At 42.3% G+C, this 17,326-nt stretch overlaps 1 protein-coding gene across 10 annotated transcripts in view; it reads left to right on the forward strand.

Moving 5' to 3' along the window:
- Positions 1-17,326, forward strand: part of NFIA (nuclear factor I A) — a 246,063-nt gene that overhangs the window by 156,066 nt on the left and 72,671 nt on the right. For all 10 annotated transcript variants that reach the window (XM_062003501.1, XM_062003491.1, XM_062003494.1 and 7 more), the window contains 2 exons: positions 5,492-5,566; positions 14,934-15,051. In XM_062003501.1, coding sequence (XP_061859485.1) covers positions 5,492-5,566; positions 14,934-15,051 — 193 coding nt within the window. The remainder of the gene's footprint in view (positions 1-5,491; positions 5,567-14,933; positions 15,052-17,326) is intronic.

Below are 17,326 nucleotides of genomic sequence, written 5' to 3' on the forward strand. Positions count from 1 at the left end.
GGTGTGATATGTTGCTTAACTCTTCTGTACAAAGTCCATGAATTAAAAATGTGGTCTAATTTACCATCTAAGGTTTATCATTTACAAATTTGAGGAATCCATTTTGTACAAAGCAATTAAAATGAGACCATTGTGCCAGCCCTGGAAATGGTTACTTGAGGTCCGTTGGTAAATGCAGATTTCATTACAGCTATGTGCAATACACCAGCCTGTGCCCAGCTCTCTTGTGCTGTCCCAGTGGGTCAACCCAGGCTGAATAAACTCACCTTCCAATTAAGTAGAGTGTAAATGTCGTGAAGGTTGTGACTGAAGCATGCCTAGTCTGTCCTTTCCTTTCTACTGAACGCAGATTAGGATAACTCTGTCGTTCCCGTCCTCCTCAGGCAGTGCAGCTGTGGAATAGCTAATCTTTTGGGAGTCCTCGGGGTGATCCAGGTTCCCTCTGATAACATCCCCTTTCCCAAGGCCTGCGTGTGCTGTGTGATACAGACATTAATTTTCTAATCAATATTATTGCTCCACATTGTTTGTGAAACATGGGATTATCTAGGTAGAGGATAAAACCAAAAGGAAGCAAGTTACACTTTGAGCAGAGAGGGCTTTTCTTTTAATCAGGCATTTGGTTAAGATAATAGGCTTGAGACCCTAATTGATTATTACTATTTTAAGGTTTTAAGATGGCTATGTATAGTGAGATGCTGAACGTGAAAAAGGCTTTGGAAAATGCTTCAGTGCCAGTTTGGGGGACTTGCATAATTTCACAAAAATCAAGGTCTCCTAAAAAGCTGTTCCCCAAAGCTTGATACGTGGTCACTCGGACTGTAGTGGACGAGAAACAACTGTATTTGGACTTTCTCATCTTCAGAGGAGTAACTCTCTCCAAGTTTTGTTTAAGCTTAGATTTCAGGAAACCAACTGTATCTCTATGTAGAAAATACCTTGTGTATTTATGATGTGATCGATTTTATAATAAAAATAATACTGTTGGATTGCACGAGGAAGCCTGCTAATTAAATAACAATAATACCTCGAGCACCTTGAAAACATCTTCTGATATTCAATTAAGGAACAATAACCCAATGAACTTTAACCCGTAGACCATATTCAGACTTTCTACATAAAAGTAATTGCATCAGTCATGATTTTCTCAAGCTACAACACAAGCTTTTGATTGGTAGCTTAACGTCTGAGACTCCTTTCTACAGCATTAATTGGGAAAGCAGACAATACTCTCCCTGTAAACCAGATTTTAGGACGAAGGTTAGTTGCCTTTGTACACGTTTACTCATTGAAATAGGAATGTTTGCTTAATAATTCAAAACAAATAGCACTAGACAACAAGTCCTAATCCTGATTTCTCCTCTGCCAGTGTAAATTAGGAGAAAATGAGGTGAAACTCTATTTGATCAGTGTAGAAAGACTTGTTTAAAACTTCTTTGAGATCAGAATTAGGCTCCAGCGATTCAGGCCTTTTCTTTTGGCTTCTTTACTGGAATCTAAACGAGGAATATGTAAATTGCATTATGAATTTTCTCCCCAATTAAGAGTCATCAAGTTATGGAATGATGTTTTTCATGTGGTACTTGTTACAATAGTGTTGCATCATGTTTGTACACTGGGTAATTTATTTATCAGTTAGTATTCTGATCTGCTTTATTCTATTTGTTTTTATTAGCCTGGGTTTTTTTTACTCCTTGAGGGGAAAAACGATCATCCTCATGAGCCAAAGTGAGATCTTCTGTAATGAGCTAACTCCTAGCTGCACCTAGTCTTGAGCTGAAGGAATGATTCAACAATATGTTTAAATGCCTGCTTAACTTTGTCAGCTCATCTTTATTTGGCAGGGCAAATAAGCATGTGCTTTAGTCAACCATGTGATTAAAATTAAGCACGTGCTGTAACTACTTTGCTGACTCAGGTCTTGCCTTGGCTAGCCAGGTGTCTTAATTTATACCCAGAATTTCAGTGAATGAGCTCCATTGGTTTTTTATAAAGTGAGTGAAAATGCTCTCATCCTCATTTTGAACACCTGCTTTACTACCAAAATGTGACAGATGCACAAAGCTGCAGAGATAACCTGATCATAGACAGCAATTTCAACGTCCTATCGTTGGGAGATGTAGCCAGAGTGTCACTGTGCACGTATTTCAGTAAAGTGCTGTATGAAAACTCTTGCAGGCTTTCAAGATGTTTAATCATCTTTTCAGTAAAGGAGCTTGTTAATGTTAACATCTGCATATGTAATTGCTTTTTCTCGTTCAGAATTAAGTGGAACAGACAAATTGATATATTTTTGCATTTTGACCCCTGTTAGTGGGCACAGAATTTTTACTGCACGTATTTTGTCAATACCGCTCTTTCCTAGTTACTCTTCTGTTACATGTTTAGCTTCATTGTCCTGTTTCTCTCATTTTCTTGTTGCACTGTTATCATGGCTCATCAAAAACTACAGTCTTAGGCCTGGATTTTGCAATCTGAACCATCCAGGCAGACCTTTAAACTTTCATGGAGTTCTACTGACCTATGAATTTGTAGACCAAGCATGCATCAAAATGAGTTCAAGATACAGGTCTAAGCCAAGGGCATTGCTTTTATGGGTATCGAGATATTATTAATGATTGGCAAGATGAGACCTTGATTTCCTAATGTTTATAAGCAAATAGCAAATTGGAGAATTGCATAATTCACCTTTCATTTGTGAAATGTTTATTTTCAGTATGGAAGGATGAAAATCTAATCACCCTCGTTCCATGCTGTTGTTTAATGATTACTGTTACATGTACACACATAAAAAATGCTCCTACAGAAGTACCCAGACATTTCAAGTATAGCTAGCAAAATAAGGATAATAAAGTTAGCAGGCCCGAGCTAACTTGTTCAGCTTTTCTCATACCCTGAAAGCTGGAATGTATTTCCAACTATTCTATGGCATTTTCATTTCTGGTTTTACCCGTGTTTGCTGGGTTAAGGTAACGTGGTTAGCCGTGCAACAGTCATGGTTTTATTGGGTAATTACAGTGGGCTCTAGACTTTCCCCTAAAAAATCAGCCAAATGACCTACTGTAGCTATGATTTGGTTTTTACTTCCCTATTTAAATTTCCCCTTCACTCTCAGTGCAATAGGAACCTGCCTGAGAAATGCAGGTGGAAGTGGACACCAGAGCAGAGCCAGTGTGGTGCACTGTGCAAAAACAACACGTGACAGATGTTCATAGCATTGCTGAATGCACTTCTGGAAGTTGCTCAGATGCTGCCATGATGAGCACAGTATGAGGAGCTGTACAGCATAGACTGGCTTCTCTATGAAGGGCTCTGCGGAGTAGTAAGCATCCTGGCCCTGATCCAGCAAGGCACTTAAGCATATGCTTAATTTTAGGCACATGAGTGGTTTCAGTGAAGACCTAAGAGAATTATTTTTAATTCACAGATCATTTAATTCAATAGGCAGGTCTGCTGCAGCATATGAAAAGTAGATCTTCATATTAAAAATACTTGGGAAATTGTCAACGAACAAACATTGTGTATGGCCAGCAACCATTTCTAAAAAGCAGAATGGTGTAGTCATCACCTTTATTATGGTGAAATACAAAGCAGATTGGGCAAAAAGCATTTACAATTATCTGAGAGCTATTTCTAAGTTGAAAATAAGGAAAAATAAAAGCTCGTAAGAACATTTTTTTCATTGGAAGTGGAGAAAAATTTATTCTCTTGATGTAAATAAAAACCTTGTTTGCAGATTGAGGAATTTGTTTGTGTTGAATTTCAGCATCAATTTCAATATTTTATAGTACATTTATCTACAGCTGGAGCATGACAGATTTGTGTATATTTATATGTTTGTGTACATAATACATATGTATACACACATACACAAGGATGCCCAAAGATATACATATACACAGTTTGAAAACTCATCATTATTGCTAAAGTATAAAAACATGCCTGATGCAGAAACTTGTGTCAAGTCTGTTAGCTTAGCAACTGCATTCATCTGGCACCATAGGAACCTCACAGAAACAGGGAAGTTCTTCTGTGCAGGAGCACAATTTGCCCAGATCTTGACTAGAGATGAGTGGCTGACCTCCCTCCAGATCTCTCCCAAACCTTTCCCTGACACATTCCCTGACGTCACCCTTTGTGCTCCTGCATACAAGATGTATTTCCTGTACTTCCCCTTCTGCAGGTAGAAATGGCAGTGGGATACATTGGAGGTTTTTAAACAGCCTCAAAAGAATGCCAGGAGAACAGATGTGCAGCTTGCATTAGTCCTGTCACTCTGGTCATTAGAGGGAGGTGCGCAGGTACTGCCGGGATGAGTGTGGGGTAGAGGAGAATATACCCAATGTAGGGAAACGGTACCGAATCTGACAAACAATTAACAACAGAGCAGATGGTGCCCCTGCAAAACATTCAATAATATATGTGTGCGTGTACTGGAATCAGCGAGTCTAAGTAGGACAACCTAAAAAGGTATGCCACTTATCCTGTGGACAAGTAGGACTTTACAGTTCTTTTAATAATCTCTTTATCCTGCGATTTCTCCTTTGACCCTGATTTCAAAAGCAGGAGGTCAGTCTGGCCGACTAACTCACTGCAGACCTCTAATTGAGGCCCAGATACATCCCGCGTGAACTGCTGTGTCCCACTCCACACGCTCACACTGGGTTGCAGCCCAAAAGCCGCTCCTTTTGTAATTGATCATACCCGTGAAAATTAAATGAACATTTGGTGGTAGGCATGTTTTTTGAAAAGAAGGGAAATACTGTTATGTAAAGTGTACTAACATTTTGATACCAAGTGTAGAGGCATTCCTTGCACAAGGGAGGCGAGCATGGAAGTATATGCCCTGATTCCTAAAGGCAGTCCAAAGCTCAAAGTTAATACATTTCTTACCCAGAGATCTATTTTTCTTTTTAAAAGCTAGTTCTAAATGTTACAAGATTTTTGTGTGTGTGTGGGAAAGGCATTCATTTAATTTTTCTTAACCAACCATTATTTTAAGATTTCCCCAGTGTAACCATAGAAAAATGAAGAGTACATCTTTAAATCTTGTTTTGTTTGAATGAATGGGTAGATAATCCTGATCAGATGTTTCTTTAGAGAATAATGTTTAAAACGATTATGGAACTTAGCTGTCCTGTCTGTTTCCTAGGTACAGTATTTTCATTTCAATTGTGAAGTCATTAGGGGTCACCCAAGGTAACCGTTTATTAAAATAGTCCTCTTTTGTTTCAGATTTCCTGTTGAGATGCTTTAACAAGTAAAAATCTCCCTGGTGATGTGTCATGTTAGCTTTCCTAACCTCTAGATAGAAACCACAAAGCAGCCTACATAGCTGTATGACTAGTTACCCACCTACATAAACAATAATTACTGCTAAGTGGGAAATTAGATGTCACATTTTAAGTCTAAATGAAAGTAAAGTATTTGAGAATACTGTCATTAAATGCTTAAAGCTAATCGCAGTTCTCTCACTCTGTTTGTTTTGTAGGACATTTGGGCTTCCAGGACAGTTTTGTCACATCAGGTGTTTTCAGTGTGACTGAGCTAGTAAGAGTCTCACAAAGTAAGTATCATTTCGTGGCCGGTTTATGTGGTTTCTGCAATCCCCTTTTTTCCCCTTAGATTCTTATCATGCCCCTTCCCCAATTCAGAAACAGCATCTTGAAAACTGAGACTCCCTTCTCCCAGATTCTGTCCAGTGAAGTGTTTATGTGCCACAGCTTTTAATGTGGGGAAATAAAATAGCCTAAGTTTAAGGAGTAAATTTTAAAAAAACCCTAATTCTGCAAACTTGCACGTGCATGTTGATAAGCTCATCTGCAAATGGGCTGCCTCTGTACCAGAGTGCAGAAGAATGCCTACAAACGTCAGCTGGATCCAAGGGCTGTTTTGACTGGACCTCTTGGAAACGACGCGACCGTTGCACACGAGCCTGGAAATGTTTGTTATGCCGCTTTTGCCCATTGTGTTCATCCGTGCCATGTGTACCTGTGTCTGTAACCTGCAAACCGATGAACCTGCTAATAATGCCAAAGTCTGTACCAGCTTCTGCTCTCACAGTCTCAGTTGTGCAGAGGCATGCATCTTGAGTTCACCACCCTGAGTTCTTCATTAACACTATGGAATTCTGTCTTTTAGAAGGATTTGGTTTTGACCTTTAAAGAATGCTAATGCCCCCAGCATGAGTGGCACACTTCCTGATCATTACAGGCTTGTCAATACCCACTAACACCAGTGAATTCAGAGTACTTGTCACCACCCTGTTCTGTTGATCAGTACATGGATTGTATTTTGCTATGACATCATCCAGATAGTGCAAGGAGGGAGTATGGACAGTGTCTTGCAGAGAGACCAGTGGTAAAACCAGGTAAACCAGGGCCATAGATACTAGTACTTTTGGGATCTTCTCTGCAGCTAGTGCTAGAGCTATGCAGTAACATCACATTATCACCATTTACCAGGTGTCAATGGCTCATCTACGTGCCCCTTAGGCTTTGTAACCAATCTCTTCAGTGATGAAAATGGTTCTCCTCCTAGAAAGCAGGAATATTTGTTTGTGTACTGGCTCTGAGCATGCAGTTTAAGTCCATCTGGGGCTGGAATCTAACTGGCACAAACCTAGCAGAGAAACTGTGGTTTTGAGTCAGAACACAGAGTTTCTGTAAGGATTTTCCTGGTTTATTTCCTCTTTTGGAAAGACTTGCAGTAGCTTGTGAATTGGCTTTTTATTCAAAAATAGGATGCTACAAAGAAAGCATGGCAAGTGGGAGACAGATGAATGTCAGAGTTATATGCGCTGGAGAGAGAGACAGAGAAAAAGTCTGAGGCAGACATTTCTTCTGAGTTTCCTTCCCTGACAACTGTTGGGAATTTTGTGAGAAGGACAAAGTTAAGAGGACTTAGAAGTCAAGAGGAGCTGCTGAGTGCTGAGCACATTTGCAAATCAGTTCACTTGCTGAAGTGCTTAAAAAAGGACTTCGACGTCTAACTCACTGTTCTGCGTGCACTAAGATGCTGGTACCTGCAGTCGTGGTGGATAAAACCAAGCTTTTGCTAGTCTTTGAACATCTTCATGTTCAGTCACTTTATTTCAGTGTGACAGCGTAAGGCTTTTGAAGCCCAAAGGATTCACCCTCCCCCTCTGCAAGGCATCCCACTTCACCACAATCTTATCTTTGTTGGAGGAGTCCTACACCGCAGAACTGCCTCTGGACTCTGTCAGCTGTGCTTCATGTGTGCACAGGACAGGGCTGCTAGAAAAGTGTCCCCGTTCAGGACCTGAGCCTTCAGAGCCAGCCCCAGTTGCAGCGTGCCCCAGAGTTTGGCATTGACCTCAGGAGCAGCGTGTTTCATGCTTATTAATTTTCTGTGATATTTTCTTGTAACTAGACCAAAATGTTGTGTGTCAGAAATCCCAGCATTCAGCGTGCTTGGCAAGCTATGAACTGTGAGGTGTTCCCTCTGCTTGCTGTTGGAGTGCACTAGCCCCAAGGATGGGGCACCCTCACACAGGAGAGCAGGACAGACATGAGCTTTATGGCAAGTGAGAAGGAAGGTGCTGGTGGGCAGAATAAAAAAACCTCAGCTTTTATCTGTTCCAGATGCAGGGGTTTGCATTCTTTTTCATGGGCTCTTTAATAATCCTGGGAGGTCAAGACCTCAGTTTTATATCCTGTCTGCAAGCCAGCACCTCTACCAAAAATAGTGTCCCCAAAGCATATCGGGATATCACTTCAGAACTGACTCAGAGGGAAAAGTGCCAGCAACTGATTTAGCTACACTGCTTTTGATAGCACCCTGGATTTTCCTTGGAGATGCCCCAGACATGTCCTGGCCAGTCGTAACCTTGTTTACTTTATGAGGTCTGAGGAGCCCACAGCCTGACATGCTGTGGCTGCCCAGTAGGATATGTTTAATGTAGAGTCTAGCAACAAATTCCCAGTGAAGTCACATTCATGAATTCACATTCTCACATTCAGAGAATTATTTAACATAACAGAGCAACAAAGTAATTGCTGTGTATTTGTCTAAATTGGCAGGAAAGGTCTTTTAAAGAGTGTGCTTTTCAATGTAACCCTTGCTGGGTCATCTACACGTTCCCATGTCTTGATTTGAGATCAGTCCATGGGTTACTTTCATGCTGGGGAGCTCAGTTTATGAATATCTGTAATCCAGACTCACCATCAGCTATTAACAGTCTATAGCTTGAGAACTGAAAATGTCCTCAGTCTTTCCTCTTAGTTTTGCTTTATAAAAAGTCATTGCTCCTTCAGAAGCCACCGTGGCTAGGGAAGGAACAAGCCTGCCTACCCATAGTGGGCCCTCACTATTGAGACTCTGCTCTGTTCCTGAGCATGCTCTGTGTGCTTCACAAAGAGGTTATCTTTGTGTATGCCTATTGTCATTTCTCACAGTGATTTCCCACAGTTTTAACTGGACTGTGGCTGCTGTTTACAAAAAAAAGAAAATAATCTTGTGAAATATTGTTGATAGCAGATGTGTGCCAGGTTTATTTAGTAAAGTTCCCAGAGGTCCACATGACAAGGAGGCTCGAGTAATAGGCAGTTGTCTCCGTCATGTAAATCTGGGGAATGAATTAATCAAGTGAAAGGTCAGCTGTTACCATTATCTATCTTACCTATCAGTGCTGATCATCACAGTTTCTGTGAGCTATTGAACAAGTCTGGACTGTTTTGGTAACAGAAACTGCTTTCTTCAGTCTTATAGATGCAGATTTTGTTTCAAAATGCACCCAGCTGCTGCATCTTGCAGCACCTAGTAAAACAGAGAAAGCAGATCATAAATGTTCATCTGAAAAACAGATAGAACCCTCTCTAAGCCTGTCTGATGTGGATGCTGCAGACCATGCTGGCAGTTCTACATTATTAGCAGGCAAAGGGTGTGACCTCCTTTCTAAGTGTTGTCTGTCACCCCAGATACTGGGGACACCCTTCAGATAACAGAGACTTCATTCTTCCATGTGTAGAGAGCTTTGGGCTGACAACAAAAGGCTAAGAGGCAGAAGCGTTGGAGATGTACAGGTTTTGTGAACTGACAGACAGCTGTTGGCCAAGCAAAAGCTTCTGCCTCTCTACCCTTGTTAGGAAAATCTTCCACTCGCTTCTGTGCAGCTATCTGCAGGGTGCTGGAGAATACCCTCTGCAGAAGGTGCTGGCAGAGGGGCAGCTGTGGTGCCAAGCCATTGCCAAGCACACAGTCCTGTTTGCTTGGCAAAGTCTGGGAGGCTGTGACAGGCTGGAGCAGGAAGAAGGGCATGAGGAACGCTTGCCCTCTTGCCTTTGAGTCTGCACCATGTGCTCTTGTGCAGAGAGCTGCTGGGAAGATCTCCTCCCTTGGAGGTCCTTCAAGAGGCCAGATAAACTGCACTGCCCAGGATGTGAAGAAAGATTTAGGATTTATGAACATTCACTAGAGCCAAATCAAACATATTTGTTTTGTGCTGTGTTATTTGTCAAAATGACATCATTCTTCATGCTGATAAACAGGGGAATTCTGACTGCACCCTGGGCTGAAAATGTCACGCTCTGAGCCCTGAGATGTTAGCTGTGTGCAATAAGGAGCTAGATGGAGCAAGTGGGGTGGCTTTGAAAAGAGCCAGTGAAACTGTAGGCACACAAGCACTCATGCAGTTGCTTACTGCTCCCGTGTAAACACAGAAACGGTCCCGCTCGTTATCCCTGAGATGGTTAAACTAATGCCACAGGTACAAGCGCTTTTTTGGCCAAGGTGTTTTGGAAAGCTCAGGATCCTGCCCCAGCCAGGGCGGCGGGTGCCAGCCTTGGTTAGCAGCAGCGTGAGCAGGGGCAGGGGATGAAGCTGCCCTTGCTGTTAGGCAGGCAGATGGGTGCTAGAAATGAAAGTAACCACCGTCACTCCAGGCACTGAGCGTGGGTGTGATGGAGGAAACGCGGCTTCCTCATGCCTTTCATCTCGTGGCCAGGTACAGCCAAAACAAACTGCACGGCAAGTCCTGCAAACCCCAGCACGTACTGGATGCCTGTGGCAAGGCCTGGGGGTGCCCTGGCTCCTGTTGTGGGCCTGGGCCAGGCAGGTGGCTGCGAGGGGCCGGGAGGTTGCTTCTGCCTTCTCGTAGCCCAGGAGAAGAGATGAGACTCTTCTCCTTCACGCAGGTCACATGTGTGAAAGCCAGGTTATGATACAACAGCTCTCTCTAAACAGCAGCCTGTATGTTTTCTGCTATACTAAGCATTAGAGTAGTGAAGATAGTTAAAGTCAGCAGCATGAAAATTAACATTTTAAAGGATACTCTATATTCCTTAGCAAAGCACTGCCATCCAAAACACACTGTGTGGGCTTGGCTATGAGGGGAAGAAAAAAAGATTATAATAAAAAATAGACTGCAGGCACAGAGTGAACAGTTGCCGTGACCTTGCCTTTTGTATGCCATTACACAATTCAATGGCAGTCCACTCAAACCTTGCTCTCGATCAATATCCTATTAAAGCAGCACAAAAAGTCTCTATAAACTTAGTGGTTAGCTATGTTTATAAATGGAACTCAGCATAATTAGACGGTCAATAGCAGGCTGTACTTGTAATTTTAAAATGAACATCACACATTTCATATCTGTTGTATTCGGCAAAACCTCTTTGAGTCTAACGATACGGTGTGTAGGAAACAAAGGCCTTGCAAAAAAAAAACCCAGCCAGCTCCCCTTTTCCTCTCAGCAGCAGCAGCAGCAGGGCAGTGTGTTTCCCTTTGTTTATGGAGTCACAACACAGGAAAAAGTTTATTAGTCAAATGTCATGTTTCTCCCATTTAACCTTAAACACATTATCACTTTGCTGCAGTGTTACACATGTAATGATCTTAGTCACATCCCAGCCCCTTTGTAAAAATAACTACACAAAAATGGGAAAAAAGAGAAACTCAATATTAGCATAACTGAAAGAGAGTGCTGTATTCCAAGGGAGACAAATGCCAGCCTGGCTGGTTTTATTTAGTGGGCTTCCTGTTCTGTAATTCAATAAATCCTTCAAAATAAATATTTCAATTGGGTTAAGTCAGGGGGCTTTTTGTTAATTTCTCTGTTATTTTTCCTGACATTTCGGGTGAAGATCTGAGTTAACAAGCTGGTAGCGGAGGGAGCAGGCTGGCAGCAGGGGCGATGCTGCCCTGCAGCCCTGGGAGCGGTGCAGTGCGGGTGCTCAGCAGAGGCACCCACCTTCCTCCTCCTCCTCTTTTACGCTCCTCCTGCCCCTCAGAGGAAGCAAAACATGTCCCAGCTGCACAGAGATTTTTGTTTAGTGATGCCAGCAGCTGAAATGGGAGCTGAGACCAGCATCAGTTTGTTTGCTTAGAAAGCCTGTGGACATCATGGGAACAGGCGTTAGGGGAAGAGGAGTCCTTCCTCCTTGTCTCCCACCAGGTCGGAGCCCTGGGTCAGATGACATCTTGATGCCAGCACATAGGTGGAAATTATTGTTTCGACACTCAACTGCAATTTCTGACATCCTTTCCTGTTTGGGAGATGTTGCTGAGCTCTCAGAAGGTCACTTTGCTGTGGAGCATTTCTTAGAGGGAGAAATGGCGTGTTTTTCACATCGTTGCCTGGGGTTTCTGTACAGCTGTCTGTGCTGGAGTGGAGCATCCCAACCACTCTGCCACTTCGTGTGGGGCCAGAATGTGTTCCCGGGCATGGGAACAGGGGTGTAGGGAGGTTGCATGGTGGATTGACAGATGCTACAATGAAGAGGTTTAACTTAGAGTTTTGTCACAGCTTGTGCCACTTTGATCCCTTTACTCGCTCTCTGAGCTGCAGCCTTTGTGTGTTCCTTTCCCATTGACTTTCTAGGCCTGTGAAAAGGTGAGCAGTCCACAAAGGCAGTGTGAAAAGCCATTTAGAGCAGGCTCAGATGCCTCCTGGCTGGGCTAGCAGCACTGTGCCCACTCTCATGGGTGGCTAGAGGAGGCAGATGCCAGGCAGTGAGCTCCCCAAAGCCAGAGGTGCAAGGTGAGGCTCAGCTCTGGTGAGGCTGGAGCAGAGATGGAAAGCCCACATGGCTTACACCAAATTCCAGCCAGAAAGAGGAGGCAACCTTCTGCCATATGCATGAAAAACATTAACCTCTTCCTGACAGCCTCAGAGTGGGCTCTGTAGGTCTACACGTTGCTGTGTTTTATGACAGCAAACAAGGTAACTGTGAGTAAAGGTACAAATACCCTTTGCTGAAAGACAGGCACGAAATATGTGCCTGTTAGGCAGGCAGGAGAAAAGATTTCAGAACAGCTTAGCCCTGGACAATGTTTACTACAGCACTTCTAGGGCCAGAGACCTTGAGTTGGTTGTGGCAGGATCCTGGCTTCTGTTTAAGGACTGCCAAGGGGTTTCAGGTACTCCCTACCATACTAGAGCCAGGCACTTCAACCTCTGCTGCTTAGGTATGTTGGTGTGTGTTAGAGGTGGGTTTTGTTCTTTAACTCTTGGCTTGCAAACAGGTTCTTGAGTGTGGCAAGGTGGTTTGGCCTGTAACAAACAAAGCATCCTTCATTCTTGCTACCCAGGCGGAAATTACTGTGTGATTAGCCCTTTCTGCTTTGTGCTGAGTTTACACAGTGTTAGCAATATGTTGTTCCTACCCCACCCCTGCTCTGCAGATACCTTTCATTTTCCTATAGGGCCAATTCAAAGATTGGAACAGAAGTGTTCAGGATTTGAGGAGAGAACAATAAACAGAGGGAAGTGAGAGTAAGAAGAGAAGCGTTACCCAGATACCACATTTTCTTCCAAATCTATTTTGGATAAAACTGCTTCGTAACTCTTGCAGTGGCTAGGAAATTCATCTTGCCTCGGAAAGAAACGGTGCTTTAATTTAGTGCTTGCCTTTTTATGTTCCTGTTTGGAAGATAGCATGCTTAACCTGGAAGTCGGGCTTTGGTAGGCAGAGGGTGCAGAGGAATTGATCAGCGAAGGTTTTACAGAGCACAAATCCGTTTGGCAAAGAAGTTGCTGAAAACTGTGGAGTAGATGCTGCAGAGAGTACCTTTATGATTGATTTCCATTCAAGTCAGACTGACTGCAGTGTGGTCATTTTTCTAACCCATAACTGCTCACACTGCAGCAGTCTGCTATCTGCAGGGTGTCTGAATTATAGCAGTCCATGTCCGTGTTACCTTTTACACAAATTACTTACACCAGTTTCTTTTTCCATGCAAATTCATCAGTTTTACAGCCTCTTGTAGCTGCTGTCAGGAAACTGTTGCAGAAAGCACAGATTGATAAAACAAGTTAATTTTACTATGCTTAATTTTTCTTTCTTCTTTTAACACACCCCCTCTCTCACATGCCCAGTGTGCAGGAAGCGTATGATACTTAAAGAGAAGATAACAAAGGATTGGAGTGTTCTTGTCATAAATTACTTTCCAGCCTCATTCCTTTCCATGATCATTCCAGGTTTTCTCAAGTTTTAAAGGTGTTGTGTATTTTCCATCCCATGCTTTTAAAAGTCTGTGGCTATCCAGGCTGTTCCCTTTCTGGCTCAATGACGTTCTTAAAGAGCCTTGCCAAACAACAACTAATTGTCTTGTGGGGATGATGAGGCAGCTGCAAAGCTACATTATTCCTCTGTCAGATCTGACGTTGTGGGTTCCTTAAGACTTGGGGTGAAGTACTGGCCCCATTACAGTCAATGGCAGCACTCCCAGAAGCCTGCATTTCAGCCCAGACATGTTAGCTGGGTGATAGGAGCTATCCCGTCTTCATTTCCTCACTCCTGCCCTGTCGGAGTGAAAGATTTTTTCATGTTTGAAAATGGGCCAGATTCTCAGACCAAAGATTAAACTTGGCTCAGCATCCTTGCATGGCATTGAGACTGCTTTGCCTTTGTTGCTGTGAATCAGGACTCTCAGACAATACATTCCAGGCCAAGCTTGTGCATTTTACTGTGCAGTATGTCCTTTTTCAGATGTCTCTGAAATGTGAGAGAAAATCTTGATCTGTAATTGTCAGCTCCCAAAGTTGTATTTTCCTATAAATAGCCCTGGAACAGTGACAATGTATATGGTACCATTTCCCGTGTAGTGGCATTTCTTCATGAAATGCATTATGTGTTGACTTTAATGTTAAACTGCTCTGTTCCTTTTCTGTTAGCAGAAGAATGCAGCACATGGAGTTCACAGACTTGTGCCTGCAAACTTCAGGGTGTGTAGGAATTCATTTTAATGTAAAACCAAGGCTCTAGGACAGAGAAATGAAAGGTATTCACAATCCCCCAAGCTAAAACTTAGGTGGTGGATAAGGTACTGAGAGAAGAACAGTGGAAGCTAACTGATGGATAAAAGTTTTTGACAGTGTAGCTCTGATGTAGCTGGAGGAGAACCCAGAGGAAAACTCAGATATTCACAGGCAGAAAAGAACTCAGGTTTCTCATCTGCTTTTGTGCTTTCTCCAAGGAGCGTTTGTAACCTCTGTGCTTGTGAATGTACATCACGTATATAGAAAAGGTCCTGAGGTGTGTATTTCCCTGCCTATACTGCTTATAGATTATGCCAAGCACACTACAGGGATGATGCAGCCTGTTTGTAACTATGCCAATAGATGCGACATTGTCCTAAAAGCGAAAGCAACAAGTTTCATTAAATGTTAGAATGAGATTAATAGAAAAGCAGCACTTAAAGTCTTGCCATAATAATTTGGTTTTTCTTTAAAAAAAAGAATACATTTGGAGGAATGTAAGAAAGAGTCTGTGTCACAGAACGTTGTATTGTGGATAAAATTTACATCTTCCTGATTGCAATGCCAGTTACCATTAGCATTTCCTAATTTCCACATCCCACCTGTTCTCATTTTGAAGCTAAACACACTCATGAGGAAGAAGAAAGTGATTTTGAAGTGCAATTCATGTCTTATTCACATGACTTACTGACTGCAATCTCTTTTGTTTCCCCAGCACCGATAGCTGCAGGAACAGGCCCTAATTTCTCCCTCTCAGATTTGGAAAGTTCTTCATACTACAGCATGAGCCCAGGAGCAATGAGGAGGTCCTTACCTAGCACATCCTCTACCAGGTAATTTAATCTCTGCCTGCTACCAGGTTACTTGGAAACCCAGGCCTGCATCATTACTCATCAGGGAAAGTAACCATTAAATTCTTTGGCAAGGTGTTTGAGGGCCTCAAGATGTGGAGCTGCTTCCCAGAGCTGAATGTTCAACTGGGTTGCCGGTAAAGTTCTTTTTATACAGATAGGCTTTGAAGAAAGACTGTTGCATTGACTTGTGGAACTTCTAGCTTGTATCTTGGTGTACCAGGAGAAGTTCCACCGGGTCTGTTGGGAGTTTTACTTGTGGCAGAAGAGAATTTGGAGCACATTAAGATGTGCCACTTTGTCTCAGCAAAGAAGTCCTAAAATAGATTAGCATGCCTTCTTTGATGTTGAAAGTATTACTTGTGAGATGAACGTTGGTTTAGGACCTTGGACTGTAATGCATTCTGGTTTTCACACAGCATTTAGAAACTTTGGACTCAGCCCTTGGAAAACTGAATTGTTAATGCAGATGGTACCCAGTCTGATTTGGATTTTGGCTTATATGCCAACTATCAAACAAGGATATTTTTTCTTTTTCACCTTTCACTTTAACCATCCATGAGATTAGATTTCTAAACAAACAATCACTCTAGTGGTCTTCAACACTATTAAGGAACCAGATTGATTTATTTTGGTTTTCTTTCCTCCCCAGCCAAAATAGACCACTTATTTCAAAGCCATGACAAGAAAGTCTAACTTTAGCCCAGAGTTCTTTTACATTTTTATCTCAGTCTGCAGTGCCACCAGCTTTGTAGTAAGCAAGTACACATGTAAAAAAATCTCTATGGCTTCAATATAGCTTTTGTTTTTATTTAAAAAAGAAATCTTGAAAGGGAGGCTTTTAGCAATAACTTCTTTACAGTTTGCAGTGATTGGAAGAACATGCTCCATCTTGCACTTAATGTGTACATTATGAAGCTCAGAGACTACAGTTCCCATTACACATCAATTAAAAACTTTGTGCTCTTTCTTTTTTTACCTGTAAACTGTATACCCTACAGTGCTCATCATTAGCAGGTAGAATTTACCTGTGACTCCAGAAGCTAAAAACGTGTGGTTATTAATGTTACTTAAGAGCTCAGTTGTTGCTCTTCTATTCTTCTGCAAATAGCTACCACTGATAAGGAGCTAATTATAAACAGCATGGGTAGTTAATAACTTGGTAATATGTTTGTTTTCCTCTCATTAGGCTGTTCCCAGTCAGGAAAAAAAAAAAATTCCTTAAATACACAGACTCAGCAGAATTATCAGGCAGTAATTATACTGTACGCACACAATTTCCCCTATTGACACATAACAATTCTCTAAATTAAGGAATGGCCAAACCTGCATTCCATGGATGCCACAAGACTTATTCTTCCTGTTTCTCACCAACTGATTTTGCATACCCGCCAGCTCCTACCTGTGCAGAGCTTCGGGTGGGGAGCTGCCGAGAGGCTGCAAGCTTTAAACCAACACAAACTGCAGTAGAATATTTCATGTCTGTTAAATATGTTCCCCCTACACAGAGAAGCCTGTTCTTGAATGCCTTATGTCTTAATAGAATACAGATTTGGTGAGAAAAGTGAGCTGACCCAGCCTTGGAAAAGTACTTAGAAAAGAAATTCTCGGTAATGTCCCCACACAGTCTGTACAACTCATTATAGAAAGCAGAGCCAAGCTCAGTGTCTTTGGCACTGGGATCCTCACCCTGCAAAACTACTGGTGTCTGAGTCAGGGGCTACCAGAGACCACTGAAAGGACTCTTCTGTCTCCCAAGCCTTTTGGTGAGGGGTGTGTGCTAAAGGGAATCCTTTAGTACTGCCACTGGCTAGAGATAGCTGTCGGGGGCTTTTTACGCTGGGTGGCATACAGTGGTGGAGTAAAATGCTTATACTTGTAGGATAATCTAAGCGTTTGGAGCAAGAATGGATTCTTCCATTGTTCACTTCTCTACGCCTCTTTATGGGGCTGAAATCTGGGTTAATTTAATGGCTACAGTTAAGAGATTGAAGGTGTAAGTTTGAACTGCTAAACAGTCTGTCTTCCCAAATAAGCTGTGGAAAAATCTGGCAGTTAAAATAAGTCTTGGGTGTCACTACCATGTTCATTCATATTGCAAAAATCACACAATGCAAATTAAATTTTTGCTTTTTCATTGACCTCTGTGTAGTTTGAAAAACGTCCTATTTCTGATCCATGGAAGTCTAAATGCTAAACCATCTTCTAGTTAAACTAACGCATGTTCGGTCTGCGCTCCCCGAGAGGTTGTTTTGTA

Source organism: Colius striatus, chromosome 10 (assembly GCF_028858725.1).
Source record: "Colius striatus isolate bColStr4 chromosome 10, bColStr4.1.hap1, whole genome shotgun sequence".
NCBI classification, from domain to species: domain Eukaryota; kingdom Metazoa; phylum Chordata; class Aves; order Coliiformes; family Coliidae; genus Colius; species Colius striatus.